The sequence below is a fragment of the Brassica napus genome, chromosome C3, assembly GCF_020379485.1.
Source record: "Brassica napus cultivar Da-Ae chromosome C3, Da-Ae, whole genome shotgun sequence".
NCBI classification, from domain to species: domain Eukaryota; kingdom Viridiplantae; phylum Streptophyta; class Magnoliopsida; order Brassicales; family Brassicaceae; genus Brassica; species Brassica napus.
In genome coordinates, this window is record NC_063446.1 from 46,790,417 (window position 1) to 46,806,430 (window position 16,014).

Sequence of the window (16,014 nt, forward strand, 5' to 3'; positions counted from 1 at the left end):
AACTTTTTGTCAATCTTGAAAAATGCTCTTTTCGAACAGATCACGTGGCGTTCTTAGGCTTTGTTGTAGGTGCTGATAGACTTAGAGTGGACGAGGAAAAGATCAAAGCCATCCGAGACTGGCCGAGTCCAACGACTGTGGCGAAGTAAGGAGTTTCCATCGCCTAGCCGGCTTCTACAGACGATTCGCCCAGAACTTCAGTACCATAGCCGCTCCGCTTACTGAAGTGATCAAGAAGAACGTTGGGTTCAAGTGGGAACAAGCCCAAGAAGAGGCATTCCAGATTCTAAAAGGGAAGTTAACTCAAGCTCCTTTGCTTACTCTTTCTGACTTCTCTAAGACTTTTGAAATTGAATGTGATGCCTCGGGTGTTGGTATTGGTGCTGTTCTAATGCAGGACAGTAAACTCATTGCTTATTTTAGTGAGAAACTTGGAGGAGCCACGCTCAACTACCCCACCTATGACTAGGAGTTGTATGCTTTGGTAAGGGCTCTTCAAACATGGCAGCATTATCTTTGGCCAAAGGAGTTTGTGATCCACACGGATCATCAGTCCTTGAAACACCTTAAGGGTCAGCAGAAGCTGAACAAGAGACATGCCCGTGGGGTCGAATTCATTGAGACTTTTCCCTATGTGATCAAGTACAAACAAGGTAAGGAAAATGTGGTGGTCGATGCCTTGTCTAGGAGGTATGTTCTTCTTTCAGCTCTTGAAACAAAGTTGCTTGGTTTCGAATTTATCAAAGATCTTTATGCAACTGATTTGGATTTCAAAGAAGTGTTCCAAGATGGCCTATGGAAAGTATTATCAAGCTTCTGGATTTTTATTCTTTGATAACCGTTTGTGTGTGCCCCAATGTTCTTTGAGCGAGTTGTTTCTCAGGGAATCTCATGGCGGAGGCCTTATGGGACACTTTGGAGTCAAGAAAACGCACAAGGTGGTGTATGAGCACTTTTATTGGCCGAGTTTGATGAAGGATGTGGAACGGATTTGTGGCCGATGTGTGGTTTGTAAGAAAGCCAAGTCTAAAACCAAAAACCAAGGTTTGTATTCTGCTCTTCCCATTCCTTCTCATCCTTGGGTTGACATATCTATGGACTTTGTGCTTGGATTGCCTAGGTCTAAATCTGGTCAAGATTCTATCTTTGTGGTGGTTGATAGATTCTCTAAAACGGCTTATTTCGTACCTTGTCATAAGACTGATGATGTTGTGCAAGTTGCTGATCTATTCTTTAGGGAAATTGTTAGATTGCACGGAATGCCTAAGACCATTGTTTCTGATCGTGATGCTAAGTTCCTTAGTTATTTCTGGAAAACGTTATGGTCTAAGCTAGGAACTAGATTGATGTTTTCCACCACTTGTCATCCTCAAACTGATGGTCAAACTTTGGTTGTGAACCGGACCTTGTCTACATTGCTTAGATCATTGGTTAAGAAAAATCTTAGACTTTTGGAAGAATGTTTGCCTCATGTTGAATTTGCTTACAATCATTCATTGCATTCTTCTACCAAGTTTTCTCCTTTTGAGGTTGTTTACGGTTTCAATCCTTTATCTCCACTTGATTTTTTGCCTTTGCCCTTGAGTGAAAGGGTTAGTATAGATGGCAAGAGGAAGGCGGACATGATCAAGAAGTTGCATGAGACAGTTCGTGCCAACATTGAACCCAAAACCGAGGTGTACACAAGAAAGGCAAACAAGAAGAAAAAGAAGGTCATTTTCGAGGAGGGTGATCTTGTTTGGGTCCATCTTAGGAAGGAACTATTTCCGGAAGAAAGAAAGTCCAAACTCATGCCTAGGGTCGATGGTCCTTTTCAGATCCTTAGGAAAATCCATGACAATGCTTATCAGCTTGATTTGCAAGGTAAGTATGACATATCCTCAAGCTTTAATGTTTCTGATTTATCTTCTTTTCTTGCGTATGATCCAGATTTGTGGACAAATCCATTTGAAGAGGGGGAGAATGATGCGCCTCAGAACATGGATCAGTACATGGAACCAGTCCAGGATGGAGCTCAGGACGGTCAGATCATTCCGACCGAGGTTCGCGCAACTGGCCGAGCCGTGTACCGGATCGACCCGCGTAAGTCCAGAAAGGAGCTAAGGCTGGAACCACGTCCAAATGATCGAACCGACCGAACCGAAGCCCGTCTTCCCCGCACCACTCGCCAAGCCAAGACTGATGGTCAAGCCAGAACTCACTTTGATCGAGAATAACCCGAGACAGACCATAGTCATTCCCTTTTGGTCTGTCTGATCCGAGCCGAGTGTCCTGATAAACGTACTGATGGATCAGCCGGCCAGTATGATCAGTTCCTGAACTTTGACGATCAAAATTTCTCTAAGGCGTATCATAATGGTTCAGTTGTTGGAAAGCTTTTTCGCATTCTTCGGTCCACTCGAATTTACCCCTTCAAAATGTCGTAGAAAGGTAAATATTTATCCGTTGAAAGCAAGAAAAAGCAGTTGAGTGCTGAGACTCTTCCGGTTAATCTCTGAACTTCTCACTTCGTTCTTGGCGACACCATTTCGATCAAGTGATCTGTTTAGGATTGGCCTCGATCCCACGGAAGGTGACGAGATACCCCAGGAATTCACCTGATGCCACTGCAAACCTACATTTTGCGGGGTTGAGTTTCTTAGTGTGTTGGTTTAGCCTCTCAAAGCATTCCTGGAGGTGAGTGATATGATCTCGCTCTTCGAGGGATTTTACGAGCATATCATCGATGTAACCTCCATCATTTTTTCCGAGTTGTTTGGAGAACATACGGTTTACGAGTCGTTGATAAGTTGCACCAGCATTCTTAAGACCAAATGACATCACTCCATAGCAGTAAGTTCCGCGGTCGGTTATGAATGCAGTTTTTTCCTGGTCGTCGGGGTTCATCATGATCTGATTGTACCCGGAGAACGCGTCCATGAAAGACAATAATTTGCTCCATGTCGTTGCCTCGACCAAGCAATCGATGTGTGGCAGTGGGACGTTATCCTTTGAACATGCCTTATTGAGGTCCGTGAAATCGACGCATACTCGCCACTTTCCGTTTTTCTTTTTCACAACGACTGGGTTAGCGAGCCGGTTAGGATACCTAACTTCCTATATGGATCCGACTTTGACAAGTTTCTTGACTTTGTCGTTGACTGCGCCAGCGCGCTCGGGTCCCAACTTTCGTCTCTTTGTTTGATTGGTTTGACAGTCGGGTCGACGTTGAGCTCGTGACATGTGATGTTGATATCAATCCCTGGCATGTCCTCTGTGGCCCATGCGAAGGTGTTCAAGTTCTTTTTCAAACAGGCTATAAGCTCAAATTTCAGAGACTCGCTCAGGTTTGCGCCGATTTCGACACAGCGATCTGTGAATGCTTCATCTAAGCATACCGAGACAACATGTTCGCAGGTTGGTTTGCGTTTTCCCTCCAAAGCTTCGGCTACTCGTGACTGCCAAAAGATCTAAGTTTTGTCTTGTTATAGGGTGTTTTCCACGGCAGGCGATTTCTTTTTCTTTTTAGGCGGAACCTCCGCTGAAGGGTTTTTTCGCTTTAATTCCGCAGCGAAGCATACTCGCGAGAATCGCCGATCTCCCCAGATGGTTTTGATTCCGCGAGGGGTTGGGAATTTGAGACACATGTGGTACGTTGACGGGACTGCTTGCATTGAATTCAGCCATGGAGTTCCTATGATCGCGTTATACGACGCAGGTCGATCGATGACCAAGAACTCCATGGTTTTCATCATGCTGTCGGCTTTAACTGAGTGGTTGATTGTACCGAGAGTCATGGTTGCTTCCCCTGAAAGTCCTACTACCGGGTTCGGATCTTCCGCAATTTCGGATGGACTGATTTCCATTCTTTCGAAGGGGGTTTTGAAAATGATATCGGTCGAGCTTCCGGTGTCGACCAATATTCTTGCGATATTGATATTCTGGATTGTCAGCTCGACGACAAGGAGATCGTTGAGAGGTTTGACCGGATCGGTCGTTGCTATCTCCTTGAAGGAGATAACATCGCTTCCTGTTTGATTAGACACATTGTGTCTCAGACGTTCGGTGTTTGTTGAGTTAGAGAATCCGACCCCCCCCCCCTCCTTCTAGCGCCAAACTGTGGAAACCGAAATTCGCACTGTCGATTTTCCGTAAAATAAAGAAAGATAGAAACCCTAAATTTTCCAGAGGTCCCGGATTATCTGCGTAAACACACGAAAAACGAAAGAGACAAAGATGACAGAATATTGAAAGTAAATTGCGTAGTGGCGTATTATTGATTGATAAAAGAGCATGGTTACAGGATTTCCGAGAGACAAGACGGACAGAGTTTCGCTAGCCAAGTTTTTCTCATAACAAGAACGAAAAAAGTCTAAGTAAAATCGAGCCGCCTAAGTTCTAAGTTTTTCCTAAGCTTGCAGAGTTTTCCTAGGTCTAATCCCCTCTCCCCTGTGCCTTCAGCTTTAGCTCTCCTTATATATGTCTTCTAGGTCGGTTCCTGCTTCCTTATTTGCCCCTAGATCAAGTTTATCCTTTCGCAGAAATATTCCTTTTCTTCTCGATCTTCATCATTATCCTGGAAACTTGACATTTATCTTCCAATTTCGCGAGATCTATCTTTTTCCGCAAGTAAAGATAAACCGTCATAGCGCTGATGGGCTCATTTTCGTATGAAATCGTAAGTAGACTGTTAACCGCGTTATAGGCCTCTTTGGGCCGTTTTTCCACTAAGATGTTTTAACGATTTCTTAGAAAGAAATCTGCTTGATATGACGTCATCTTATCGAGGAAGTCCACACTTCTCGTATAGTTTAGACAATCGTGGTGTTAAGTAAACCGTTGCCATTTGTAGGAAAACGAGTCTTCGAAGTTCTTGTTGTAAAGTTCCAATGGTAACTTCGATCAATACGAAACGAGGGACTGATCCGCCGAGGATCGGTGAAATGGCATAAGGTCCGGTCTACGGCAAGAGGAGTTGGTCTGACTCGCCGAACGGTCGAGTTGGACGGTGCGTGCGGTCCAACTCGCCGAACGGGCGAGTTGGACTGCTCGTTTGACTCCGTGATCCATTTTTCTTGAGTCTTTTGCTTCAAGAATTCTTGTCGAGAAAGCTTTTGTACAGAAATGCAACTTTTAGACGTTGATTTCGAGGTAACCGTTTTTGACCCCAACAGACTTCATATACCTCAACAAGGCCTGCTCGAAAGATGAGTTTCCACTTCCTCACATCGATCGGCTCGTAGATGCTACGACCAGCCACCAGCTGCAATCTTTCATGGACACATTCTTAGGATAGAATCAAATTAATATGAACCCCGAGGATCAAGAAAAAAAATATTCATCACCGACAACGATACCTACCGCTACAAAGTGATGCTCTTTGGTCTAAAGAACGTTGGGGATACTTACCAACGAAGGATGAATAAAATGTCTGCCAATCAGCTAGGTCAAGCCGTGAAAGTATACATCGACAATATGTTAGTCAAGACCAAAAAATGACCGAACACTTCAATCAGTTACGTCAATACTTCATAATCCTCAATAAATAAAGAATGAAGTTAAATCTGGAAAAGTGCACCTTCGGAATTCCCTCCCGTAAATTTCTTCGATACCTAGTAACAAAGCACGAAATTGTGGCGAACCTTAAATGATTAGCGCATCCAAAAACAACAAGGGAAGTACATCGATTGACCGAGAGAATAACAGTCTTTAACATGTTAATTTCCCTATCAGCTAACAAATATCTTATTTTCTACCACTAGACCATTCAACCCCCGATGAAATTAGGTTGGATAGGCGAATAAGTAGCCACATTACTAGCTTCGTGAAAAAATAACATAAGTGCTGTCTTAAATGTGAACGTTGTCTTAAATAATTAAGATTCAGAGTTATAGTTCCCATTCCCTCAAGATTTCCACTTCATCACATCTTTAATAGTTAGTATTCAAAGTTATATTCTTCTGTTACGTGAGTAACCAAAACAAAATTATTATAGTTTTTTTTTGTTTAATTGATTACTAGTATTGATCCCGTGTTATGCACGGTCATATTTTTGCTTAAAAACAACGTGAAATTCAGAATAGAGAGCGCACACAAAGTAAAGGAAAATGGATTTTTTTTGTTAAGTAAGGAGAGCTAGCAGTGAAGGAGGAGAAGAAATGAAGAATTCGATTGGATATGGGAATGAGCCAATCATCAACCACCACTGAGACAATAAGATCTAAGGGAATTGGAAAGGATAAAGATTCCAAAGAGCAGAAAAAGTTGATATATTCTGGTGGGTGGTGGGAAAGAGACATGAATGTTATAGGATAAACCGGTTATCTATTTGGTTTAGTTATTTGATCTTTGGTTTAGCTTTACGGTTTAGCTCTTTGATTTAGTAAACACTATATGTAATCCCTTTCTTATTTACGGGAAATCAATCAAAACATTAAACAATCTTCTAAACCCTAACTCTCTGTACATCATGTTCATCATCATCCACCATTAAGAATCTCTATTCTTCGGGTTGATCCTTCTTCCTTTGTGGTCATCCTCTAGGATTTACCAGTTCTCGAGCTCACGGTGAGCTTCTGGATCGGATCTATCGGTTACACTCATACCTACTGTCTCACTGGTATCAGAGCCTTCGAGCTTCGGACCAAAAGAAAAAAAAATTTTACGGCTTCAAAAATGGTGATGCCTTTCTTACCATCGATAATTTTTACGTTGACGTCTTCAAGGGTTATTTTTTGTGGTCAATGGAACAAAAAAAAAACGTTTTGTTTTTTTCTTTCATCCCTTAGTTAAGACATTGGCAGTAGGCTGGCGTGTTTCTTCACCTTCTTGCGCCAAAAGTCCAGCAAACCGAAGTTCTAGTGTCTCTCCTACTCATCTGTTTCTTTATTTGTAAGGTTCACCATATTGTGTATTGTAGAGAATGAGGACCAATTTCTTGAGAAAATACAAATTTTAATATAACATGTACATACCTCTGATTTGTTTTCGAAATTAATCAGGCAGCACCGATTTTGCCACCTTTTCAACATTAATAGAGGCCTTTCCTTGAGCTATATACAATACAGCCTATAAAGTTTTTTACTTCTTTTAAATTCACATTGATTTAATATGCTTCTTATCTTTCTCCACAAGACACTAGATATATCATCATGAGCTCTTCTTAATCGCAGAAACGGTGGTGGCCTCTGACAGAGACTTTTGGGGATGGCAAATCCCTGCCGGAACGTCACCGGAACAGCCACAAATAACCACCATGAAAGAGAAGCCATCCTACCATCCGAAAAGAGAGAGTAGAGCTCTACAGACACGTTTTGGAGGAATAGAAGAACGATCGATCAAATATGAGTATTTCGAAGCTAAATTTTGTGGTTATGTTCTACATTCATAGATCTATGTTTATCAGAAAGCAGATCATCATTTGAAATTTTTATCTAAGAGTTATGGTTGTTTCTTTGGGAGTGATATCTACAGATCGGATCCGCGAACAGTCAACTTCATCAGCGTTTTACCGTTGATACAGAAGGAACCAGGGAACGAGCGAGATATCATTGGAAAGATCTCGATGCCAGCTTTTCAGATCATCTATACGATCGTCAAATCGACATACGGTAAGAAAGGTATTGACGTTTCTTCTTGGCGAAGAATAAAGCTGTTGAGTTGCAGAGACAGTTCTGACCAGTCTTGGTGTAAGTGAGAAACGGTCGACAGAAACAAAATCTTTCAGTCTAGAAATTTGTCAGTAAGTAGTTAATTCTCTTATCTATCATCTCCTGCAAGCAGATCGTTATTCCGAGTTATTTTCTGAGAGTTATGCTTGTTTTCGTGAGAGGTGTTGGTGCAGTTTGCGTCTACGACCAGCCTGGAGATGAAGCTACTTTGGTTAAGCAAATGGTGTCCAATCGGAGTAAACTTGGTGTCTATGGAAGATTCATCTGACAAGAGATTTATCAGGCCGAATAATTCGCCGTGGGGAGCACCAGTGTTATTTGTAAAGAAAAAAAATAATGGAGTTTCAAGCTTTGTATCGACTACATAGACTTGAACATGGTAACCACCATATTGATGAGTTGTTGAATTAGATGCATGGAGGTTCATGGTTCTCGAGGGTTGTCTTGGCATCAGGACATGATCAGATTACTATAGTTGAGGAGTATGTACGGAATGTGGGTTTCCGTATACATTATGGATATTATGAGTTTAGGTGATATCATTTTGGATCGACGAATGCACCGATAGCATTTGAGAAGCTTATGAATGATGTCTTTCCCGAACACTTGGAAAAGTGTGCGATTGTACTCATCGACGACCCCATTGAGTTATTCTTGGAGTAGAGAGAGCATGATGAGCATTTGCGGATTGTGTATTGATGCATGAGGATCAGGTCATTCCATATACATTGCATTAGTTGAGACCTCAGGAGACCCACTACCCTATTCATGATTCGTAGTGGCTGCAGTGGTATTTGCATTATAGTTTTGGGGATTGTAATTGTACAGGAAGGAAGTTCAGGTTCTCCGGGATCATTGGAGTCTGAAATCTATCTTCATTCATTAAAACTTGTACTTGGACAGTGTAGTTGGATTGATAGCAGGCTACAGTTTGGATATTGCATACCATCTGGTAATGCCAATCAGGTGGCAGATGCCTTGAGTAGACGCAGGAACGATGTTTCAGGAACCAAGGAGGTTCAGGAGCTGACTGGGACACTTGCTAGTCTCAGATTGTGTGCAGTTACCGCAGAGGGAGAGACTGGTGGTCTTGAAGCATTGGAGCAGGCAGATTTATTATGGAGGATACGCAGAGCTCAGGATAGTGATGATGCTTTGGTTAAGCAGATTGAGATCGAGAGTATTGGATATCATAAGTGTTGAGCGGGATAGTTTTGAGCGGGATGTACCTGTACCGAAACCGAGTTGTGTGTTGGACGATAAGTTGTTAAGAAAAGGGATCTTACAGTAAATACATCACTTGTGTTTCTCTACCCATCGGGAACATCAAGGGGTACAAAGATATGAAGTGTTAACTATAATTGGTCTAGTATGAAGAGAGTTGTAGCTTCATTGCGTCACAGTGTCAGACATGTCAGATGGCTATGACAGAGGATCAGTTATCTATCATGTTATTTTTGAGCTTGCTTTTGCCGGAGTGGAAATGAGGCATGGTGATTATGGACATTGTTTTTGGATTTTAAATCACCATATGTGGAAAGGATGCCACATGGGTAGTCATGGATACACTTACCAAGTCAGCCCATTTCCTAAGAAATTAAGAAGACAGTCAGAGCTAATCAGTTGGAGCAGACCTACATTATTGAGTTTGGGAGGTTTCATGGATGTAAACATTGTATCGGATTGGGATTCGAAGTTCACGTCTACATTTTTGGAGTCATTCAGAAGGAACTTGGGACAAAGTTCCACAGGAATACAACTTATTATCAGTATACAGATGGTTAGTCAAAGAGGACTATTCAGACTTAGAGGACATGCTCAGGGATTGCGTCTTACAGTGGGATGGAAGATCGGAAAGCATTACATCTAGCAGAGTTTGCCTACATCAACAACTATCGTTCGAGCATTGAGATGACACCGTATGAGGCTATTTATGGTAGGCCTTGTCGTATATCACTTTGTTGGACCAAAGTGAAGGAGTGAGATGAGTTAGAACTATTAATGGTTCAAGAGATGGTATAGCAAAAGGACATGCTCAAGGATTGGCTTTGGGATGCCCATGACGGCAGAGGATTTATGCAGCTAAGCGTCGTAAGGATTTGGAGTTACATATGGGCAATCTAGTATACTTGAAAAATAATGACATTTCAGGGAGGACTTAAGACTCATAAGATGAAGCAACTAAAACCGAGGTACATTGGACTGTATCCTCCGGTGGAGCGAATTGGAGCAGTTGATTGCAGTTATTTTATCAGTAGTGTATCAGACTTCCATGACGTAATCCAAGTGAGATCAAATTCAGGTGAGGATTGACTATCCGAAGATTTTTTTTTAGGATGGTATTGGACAGCCGACTCAGGATTTGATTTCGAGGACGAATTCCTCGTAAGTGGAGAAGAATTGTAACGACCCAAATCTCGCCCGGAAAAATTTAGCCCAGTAAGACCCAATTACATTGCAGAAAACCCTAAAGTTTTCTTATTTAAGATGGGATTTCGTGGTGGCCTCTTACAGAGACTTTTGGGAATGGCAAAGCCCTGCCGGAACGTCACCGGAACAGCCACAAATAGCCACCTTGAAAGAGAAGCCATCCTACCATCCGAAAAGAGAGAGTACAGCTCTGCAAACACGTTTTGGGGGAATAGAAGAACGATCTATCAAATATGAGTATTTGGAAGCTAAATTTTGAGGATATGTTCTACACTCATAGATCTATGTGTATCAGAAAGCAGATTGTCATTTGGAATTTATATCTAAGAGTTATTGTTGTTTCTTTGGGACTGATATCTACAGATCAGATCCGTGAACAGTCAACTTCATCAGCGTTTTACCGTTGATACAGAAGGAACAAGGGAACGGGCGAGATATCGTTGGAAAGATCTCGATGCCAGATTTTTATATCATCTATCCAATCGTCAAATCGACGTACGGTTAGAAAGGTATTGACGTTTCTTCTTGGCGAAGAATAAAGCTGTTGAGTTACAGAGACAGTTCCGACCAGTCTCGGTGTAAGTGAGAAACGGTCGACAGAAACAAAATCTTTCAGTCTGGAAATTTTATCAGTATGTAGTTAATTCTCTTATCTATCATCTCCTACAAGCGGATCGTTATTCCGAGTTATTTTCTGAGAGTTATGCTTGTTTTCGTGAGAGGTGTTGGTGCAGTTTGCGTTTACATCCAGCCTGGAGATGAAGCTACTTTGGTTAAGCAAATGGTGTCCTATCGGAGTAAACTTGGTGTCTATGGATAGAGGACATATAGGATTACATTATGACCGGAGGGATCTAAACGTTAACGGTCAGTTCTTGAGTTATTCATCTGTTTGCTCTATGGTTCAGCTCTGCCAGAATATCATATTGATCTAATTTCAGAGAGCTCCGGAGTTGCTTTGTTAGAGCCGTCAAGGTCCATTCGGCGTTTCCTCAGGTTTCTTCAGAACCCATGGCAAAGGTAAGGATCTATTCAGTAAATCCCGTACAAGTGTAGAATTCCCTCTATCGTAGTTTAGAGTTCGAATCATGATCCGTCTGTTTGAATTGAGTCTTGATTGTTAGTTAGTTCATTCACTGTAAACTGGAACTAGGAGTCTAGAGGATTCAACTGTTGATTGATTGCCTGATGTTAAGAGATGAGATATATATATGTATGTACACATAGCTATGAGTAGGGACTATATGCGCGGGCGGGGGCTCAGAGATGTCTGGGCTAGCAACACTACTTTGATTGTGCGGGCAGGGGTTCAGAGACGTCTGGACTTGCGATGCTACTTGTGCGGGCGTGTGGTGCAGAGACGTTTGTACCATGGACGCTACTTGAGAATGCGGGGGTACAGAGACAGACTGTACTAGCGACGCTACATATTATATATCCATATGAGGAGATGCAGGGTGTATGGATTAGCTATATGCTATCATCACATTGTTTGTGTTGTGTTTGTGTGATGCTTTAGGCGTCTTGTTTGTTCATGTTAGAGCTAAACTTCCATAGTGGGAGTTCTATTTACTCAAGTCAGTGGTTTGCATGTTTAGCATCTCATACCTCACGGAGTAACTCCCCAATTATTCACCCTTCTTTCTTCCTCTTTCAGATGAGACTGACGAGCATGAGTGATTGCTATCGGGCTGGTGCTTTGGGAGTTTTATTTCCTTTTTTTTCAGACTTGCAGTTTTTATGCTTTTACCGATTTTTTCGAGATTTATTATGTTATTTGGATTTATGGCTATTTATTGGATTTACGACTTTGGAATTGACTTTTGAGAAGTAATAATGGAAATTTCAGACTTTTTATTTATTTAAGTTATTTTGGAAAATACGGGTGTTACACAAACGTTACAGTATTCACATTGTTGACCATATCAAACACTTGCCTTGTTTGATCATGGTTTCGAACAAACTTCATGCCTCCATTACAAAGATTGCAAATACCTGATAAGACAAATAACTATCGGATTTACTTGATTATAGGCTATATCCTTTTGATTAATTTAAAATGTTACCTATCACACGCCTCTTTTGAGTGATTATAGGCTTCTTTACGTATGGTGGAATTTTAGAGATTTATAGGAATTAAAAAAAGAAAAAAAATTTGTGAAGAAAAAAGAAAACGTGTGTAGTGGATTGTTTGAAAAACCGTTGTCTACATGAATTTTTTTACATTATATTTTTTATAGATTTTATTTTAAATTTTGAAAACATTGCTTATGCTTTAAAGGATTTGCTAAATTCATCGACTAAAACGAGTAGTATTATATTCATGTTATAAAACAAGAGAATATAATATGTATGTTTATTTCTTATTCATAAACATAAGGAGCCCTTTATATATAGAGAATTACACTGTCATAGACTAATGGAAAGACTAGAGAAAGGAAAAACAAATATGGAAAGAGTACAAATTATAAACTAATAAGGAAAAGAGAAACTAGGGTTTCTCTCTCTCTCCAGCCACCGGCTCTCTCTCTCTCTCTCTCTAGGGCGCGGCCGTCTCTCTCTCTCTCTAGGTATGGGCCGGTTTATGGACCGGGCCGGTTATGGACATCCACAATATGATTTATAACACTCCCCCTTTGATGCCATAATCATACAGAGTTTGTAATACACTTTAGATGTTGCCTCATTAAAACCTTACCAGGAAAACCCAGTGGGACAAAACCATGGTGAAGGACAAAGAGTACAACACGTATTACTCCCCCTGTTTTGAACATCACTGAAGGTCTTTCAGTCTACGCATCCCAATCTGATGTGTGAGCTTCCTGAACGTGCAGTTAGGAAGTGATTTGGTGAACAGGTCAGCTGAGTTGTCACTGGAACGCACTTGGTTGACTTGGACCTCGCCGGCTTTCTGAAGCTCGTGCGTGAAGAAGAACTTAGGCAGTATGTGCTTTGTCCGGTCTCCTTTGATGTAGCCATCCTTAAGCTGAGCAATGCATGCTGCATTGTCCTCATACATCACGGTTGGTGCGTCCTTGCCTTCGGACATCCCACAATCAACTCGAACATGTTGGGTCATGGATCTTAACCATACACATTCGCGGCTGGCCTCGTGAATGGCCAAGATTTCTGAATGATTTGATGAAGTGGCCGCGATCGTCTGCTTCATGGAACGCCATGATATGGCCGTTCCACCATGTGTAAACACATAGCCTGTCTGTGATCGAGCATTATGTGGATCCGAAAAATAACCTGCATCAGCAAAACCAACTAAACCTTCTTTGTTTTGGTTAGTATAAAATAGACCCAAGTCTTTCGTTCCTTGCAGGTAACGAAGAACATGTTTAATCTCGTTCCAGTGCCTTTGGGTTGGACAAGAGCTAAATCTAGACAATAAATTCACGGCAAAACATATATCTGGTCGTGTGTGACTAGCCAGATACATCAAAGCTCCTTTGGCACTGAGATATGGCACTTCGGGACCTAGGACATCTTCATCGTCCATCTTAGAACAGAATGGATCAGTGTCCAGGCCGAGGGACCTCACGACCATGGGGCTCGACAACGGGTGAGACTCGGCCATATTAAATCTCTTGAGTACCTTTTCTGTATATGCCATTTGATGCACAAGGATTTCATCTCTTATGTACTCAAGTTGTAATCCCAAACAGAATTTCGTTTTTCCTAGATCTTTCATCTCGAATTCTTTCTTAAGATATTCAACTGTTTGGGAAATCTCTCCAGAGGTTCCTAGGATATTCAAATCATCAACATACACTTCTATTACAAAGCCCTAGCCAAATTTCTTTATAAAGATACAATGGCTGATCGGATCATTCTTATATCCCTCTTTCACTAAGTACTCACTTAGTCTATTGTACCACATTCGGCCTGATTGTTTCAATCCATAAAGTGATTTATTCAACTTTATACAGTGTTGTTCTCGAGTACTCGATTTGTTTTTCAACTCTGTACCTCTGGTACTTTCATATAAATCTCATTATCCAGTGGCCCATATAAGTATGCAGTTACAACATTCATTAACCGCAAGTCTAATTTTTCTCTTATAGCCAGACTTATCAGGAATCTAAAAGTAGTAGCATCCACCACAGGGGAGTATGTCTCCTCATAATCTATTCCTGGTCTTTGTGAGAATCCTTGTGCAACAAGCCGTGCTTTATATCTAACGACATTACCATGTTCGTTTCTCTTTCTCACAAAGACCCACTTATGGCCGACTGGTTTAACATCATAAGGTGTCCAGACTATTGGTCCAAACACATCTCTCTTCTTTATAGAGTTTAACTCCACGTTTATAGCTTCTTTCCATTTGATCCAATCTGATCGTTGAGTGCACTCATAAATAGACGTGGATTCATGATCCTCATTATCATCCATGATTTCAAGTGCTACATTGCATACAAATATATCATCAATGTCGACATTCTTTCTGTTCAATTGTATCTCAGATAAGACATAGTTTATTGAGATCACATTATTATCTGGACCTTCAGTACCTTGAATCTTGGCGTCCCAAGAATCAGTATTAGATACATCAGGGCCGGCCGCATGTAAGCATTCATGATCGGCCGCGGCTAAGTCCCAGGATTTAGGAACGGCCGCGGTCGTGTCTAGGGTTTAAACAACCTCGGTTTCAATCTCTGCATCTTTCTTAGTTTTCCGAGGGTTCTTATCTTTGGAACCTATTGGTCTACCACGTTTCAAACATTGTTTAGACTCTGTAGCAACTTGATTGTGTCCCTCTTGAACATCAATTCTTATTGGTGCATTAGCAGCTGGTATATATGACTTAGTCACTCTTTTCGGGTCAGCAAAGGAATCTGGCAATTGATTAGCTAGCTTTTGTAAATGTATAATCTTTTGGACTTCTAAATCACACTCTTGAGTCCGAGGATCTTTCCAAGATAAGGATGTTTGATTCCATGTAATTTCTCTTACCAGTTTACTGCTATCTCCCCCTAATGTTGGATGTTCGGATTCATCAAAGAGACAATCCGCATACCTGGCTTTAAATAAATCACCCGTAAGTGGCTCAAGGTATTTTATAATCGTGGGGGAATCATATCCAACATATATCCCTATCCTCCTTTGAAGGTCCCATCTTTGTTCTCTATGGTGGTGCAATTGGCACATAGACGGCACAGCCAAATGTCTTAAGATGAGATATGTCTGGCTTATGACCCGTAAATAATTGTAATGGGGAATATCTACGTTCACTAGACGGTCTTATACGAATCAGTTCGGCCGTGTACAAGACCGCGTGTCCCCAAGCTGTGGCCGGAAGCTTAGACCTCATAAGAAATGGTCTAGCTATTAGCTAAATTCGTTTTATGAATGACTCGGCCAAGCCGTTATGTGTATGTACATGTGCCACGGAGTGTTCCACACTTACCCCCATGGACATATAGTAATCATTAAACGCTTGGGACGTGAACTCACCAGCATTGGTCTCTATCATTCCGACCTTAGCATAGTAAAAGGCTAGTAGAGAGCACATGTATAGACTCTAGGACTTTCTTATAGCCTTGGCTGATCTCTATGATCTGAACGAACTCTTTGTTTCCTTCGCCCTTAGTCTCAATATGAAAGCCATTCATTTGAATGTCTTTAAAGCTCAATAGGTTTTTCTTAGAGCTGGGTGAATACAATGCATCAGATATCTCTAGATGCGTACCCTTAGGCAACATGATATTAGTCTGGTCGTAGCCCTCTATGAGACTTTAGAGACTTTTATATCAAAAACTTTCATTCATTAATAAAATAAGTTCAAAGCAATCAAAACGTAGAAAACACAAAGCAAAGAACACAAAACAATAGATGGCCGAAATCAAATTTGATCTTTTAAACAATCAGACGTTTCATACTCCATGAGATCGTCTTGTTCATGATTGAAATCATCTTCACCATCTTGATA

The 16,014-nt window shown here is 41.3% G+C and overlaps 1 protein-coding gene and 1 long non-coding RNA gene across 3 annotated transcripts; one reads left to right on the plus strand and one right to left on the minus strand.

Moving 5' to 3' along the window:
• Positions 1 to 3,053: 3,053 nt before the first annotated feature.
• On the minus strand, positions 3,054 to 3,845 carry LOC106355745. Its single transcript, XM_013795638.2, has 2 exons — positions 3,561 to 3,845; positions 3,054 to 3,437 (listed from the first exon to the last, which is right to left on the minus strand). The coding sequence occupies exons 1-2, from the start codon at positions 3,843 to 3,845 to the stop codon at positions 3,054 to 3,056; spliced, it is 669 nt and encodes a 222-aa protein (XP_013651092.2).
• A 649-nt stretch (positions 3,846 to 4,494) lies between these two features.
• Positions 4,495 to 12,813, plus strand: LOC125584411. Of its 2 annotated transcripts, XR_007321357.1 has the most exons (3): positions 4,502 to 10,946; positions 11,021 to 11,099; positions 11,737 to 12,813. It is a non-coding gene; the product is annotated as an uncharacterized LOC125584411 (long non-coding RNA). The 2 variants fall into 2 exon arrangements; XR_007321356.1 differs by having other exon boundaries at positions 4,495 to 11,099.
• Positions 12,814 to 16,014: the final 3,201 nt, after the last annotated feature.

Coding starts and splice junctions, on each gene's coding strand:
- LOC106355745 (XM_013795638.2), bottom strand. CDS start 3,845: ATGGAAATCAGTCCATCCGAAATTGCGGAAGATCCGAACCCGGTAGTA. Junction 3,438..3,560: donor GAGATCGGCGATTCTCGCGA/GTATGCTTCGCT, acceptor ATCTTTTGGCAG/TCACGAGTAGCCGAAGCTTT.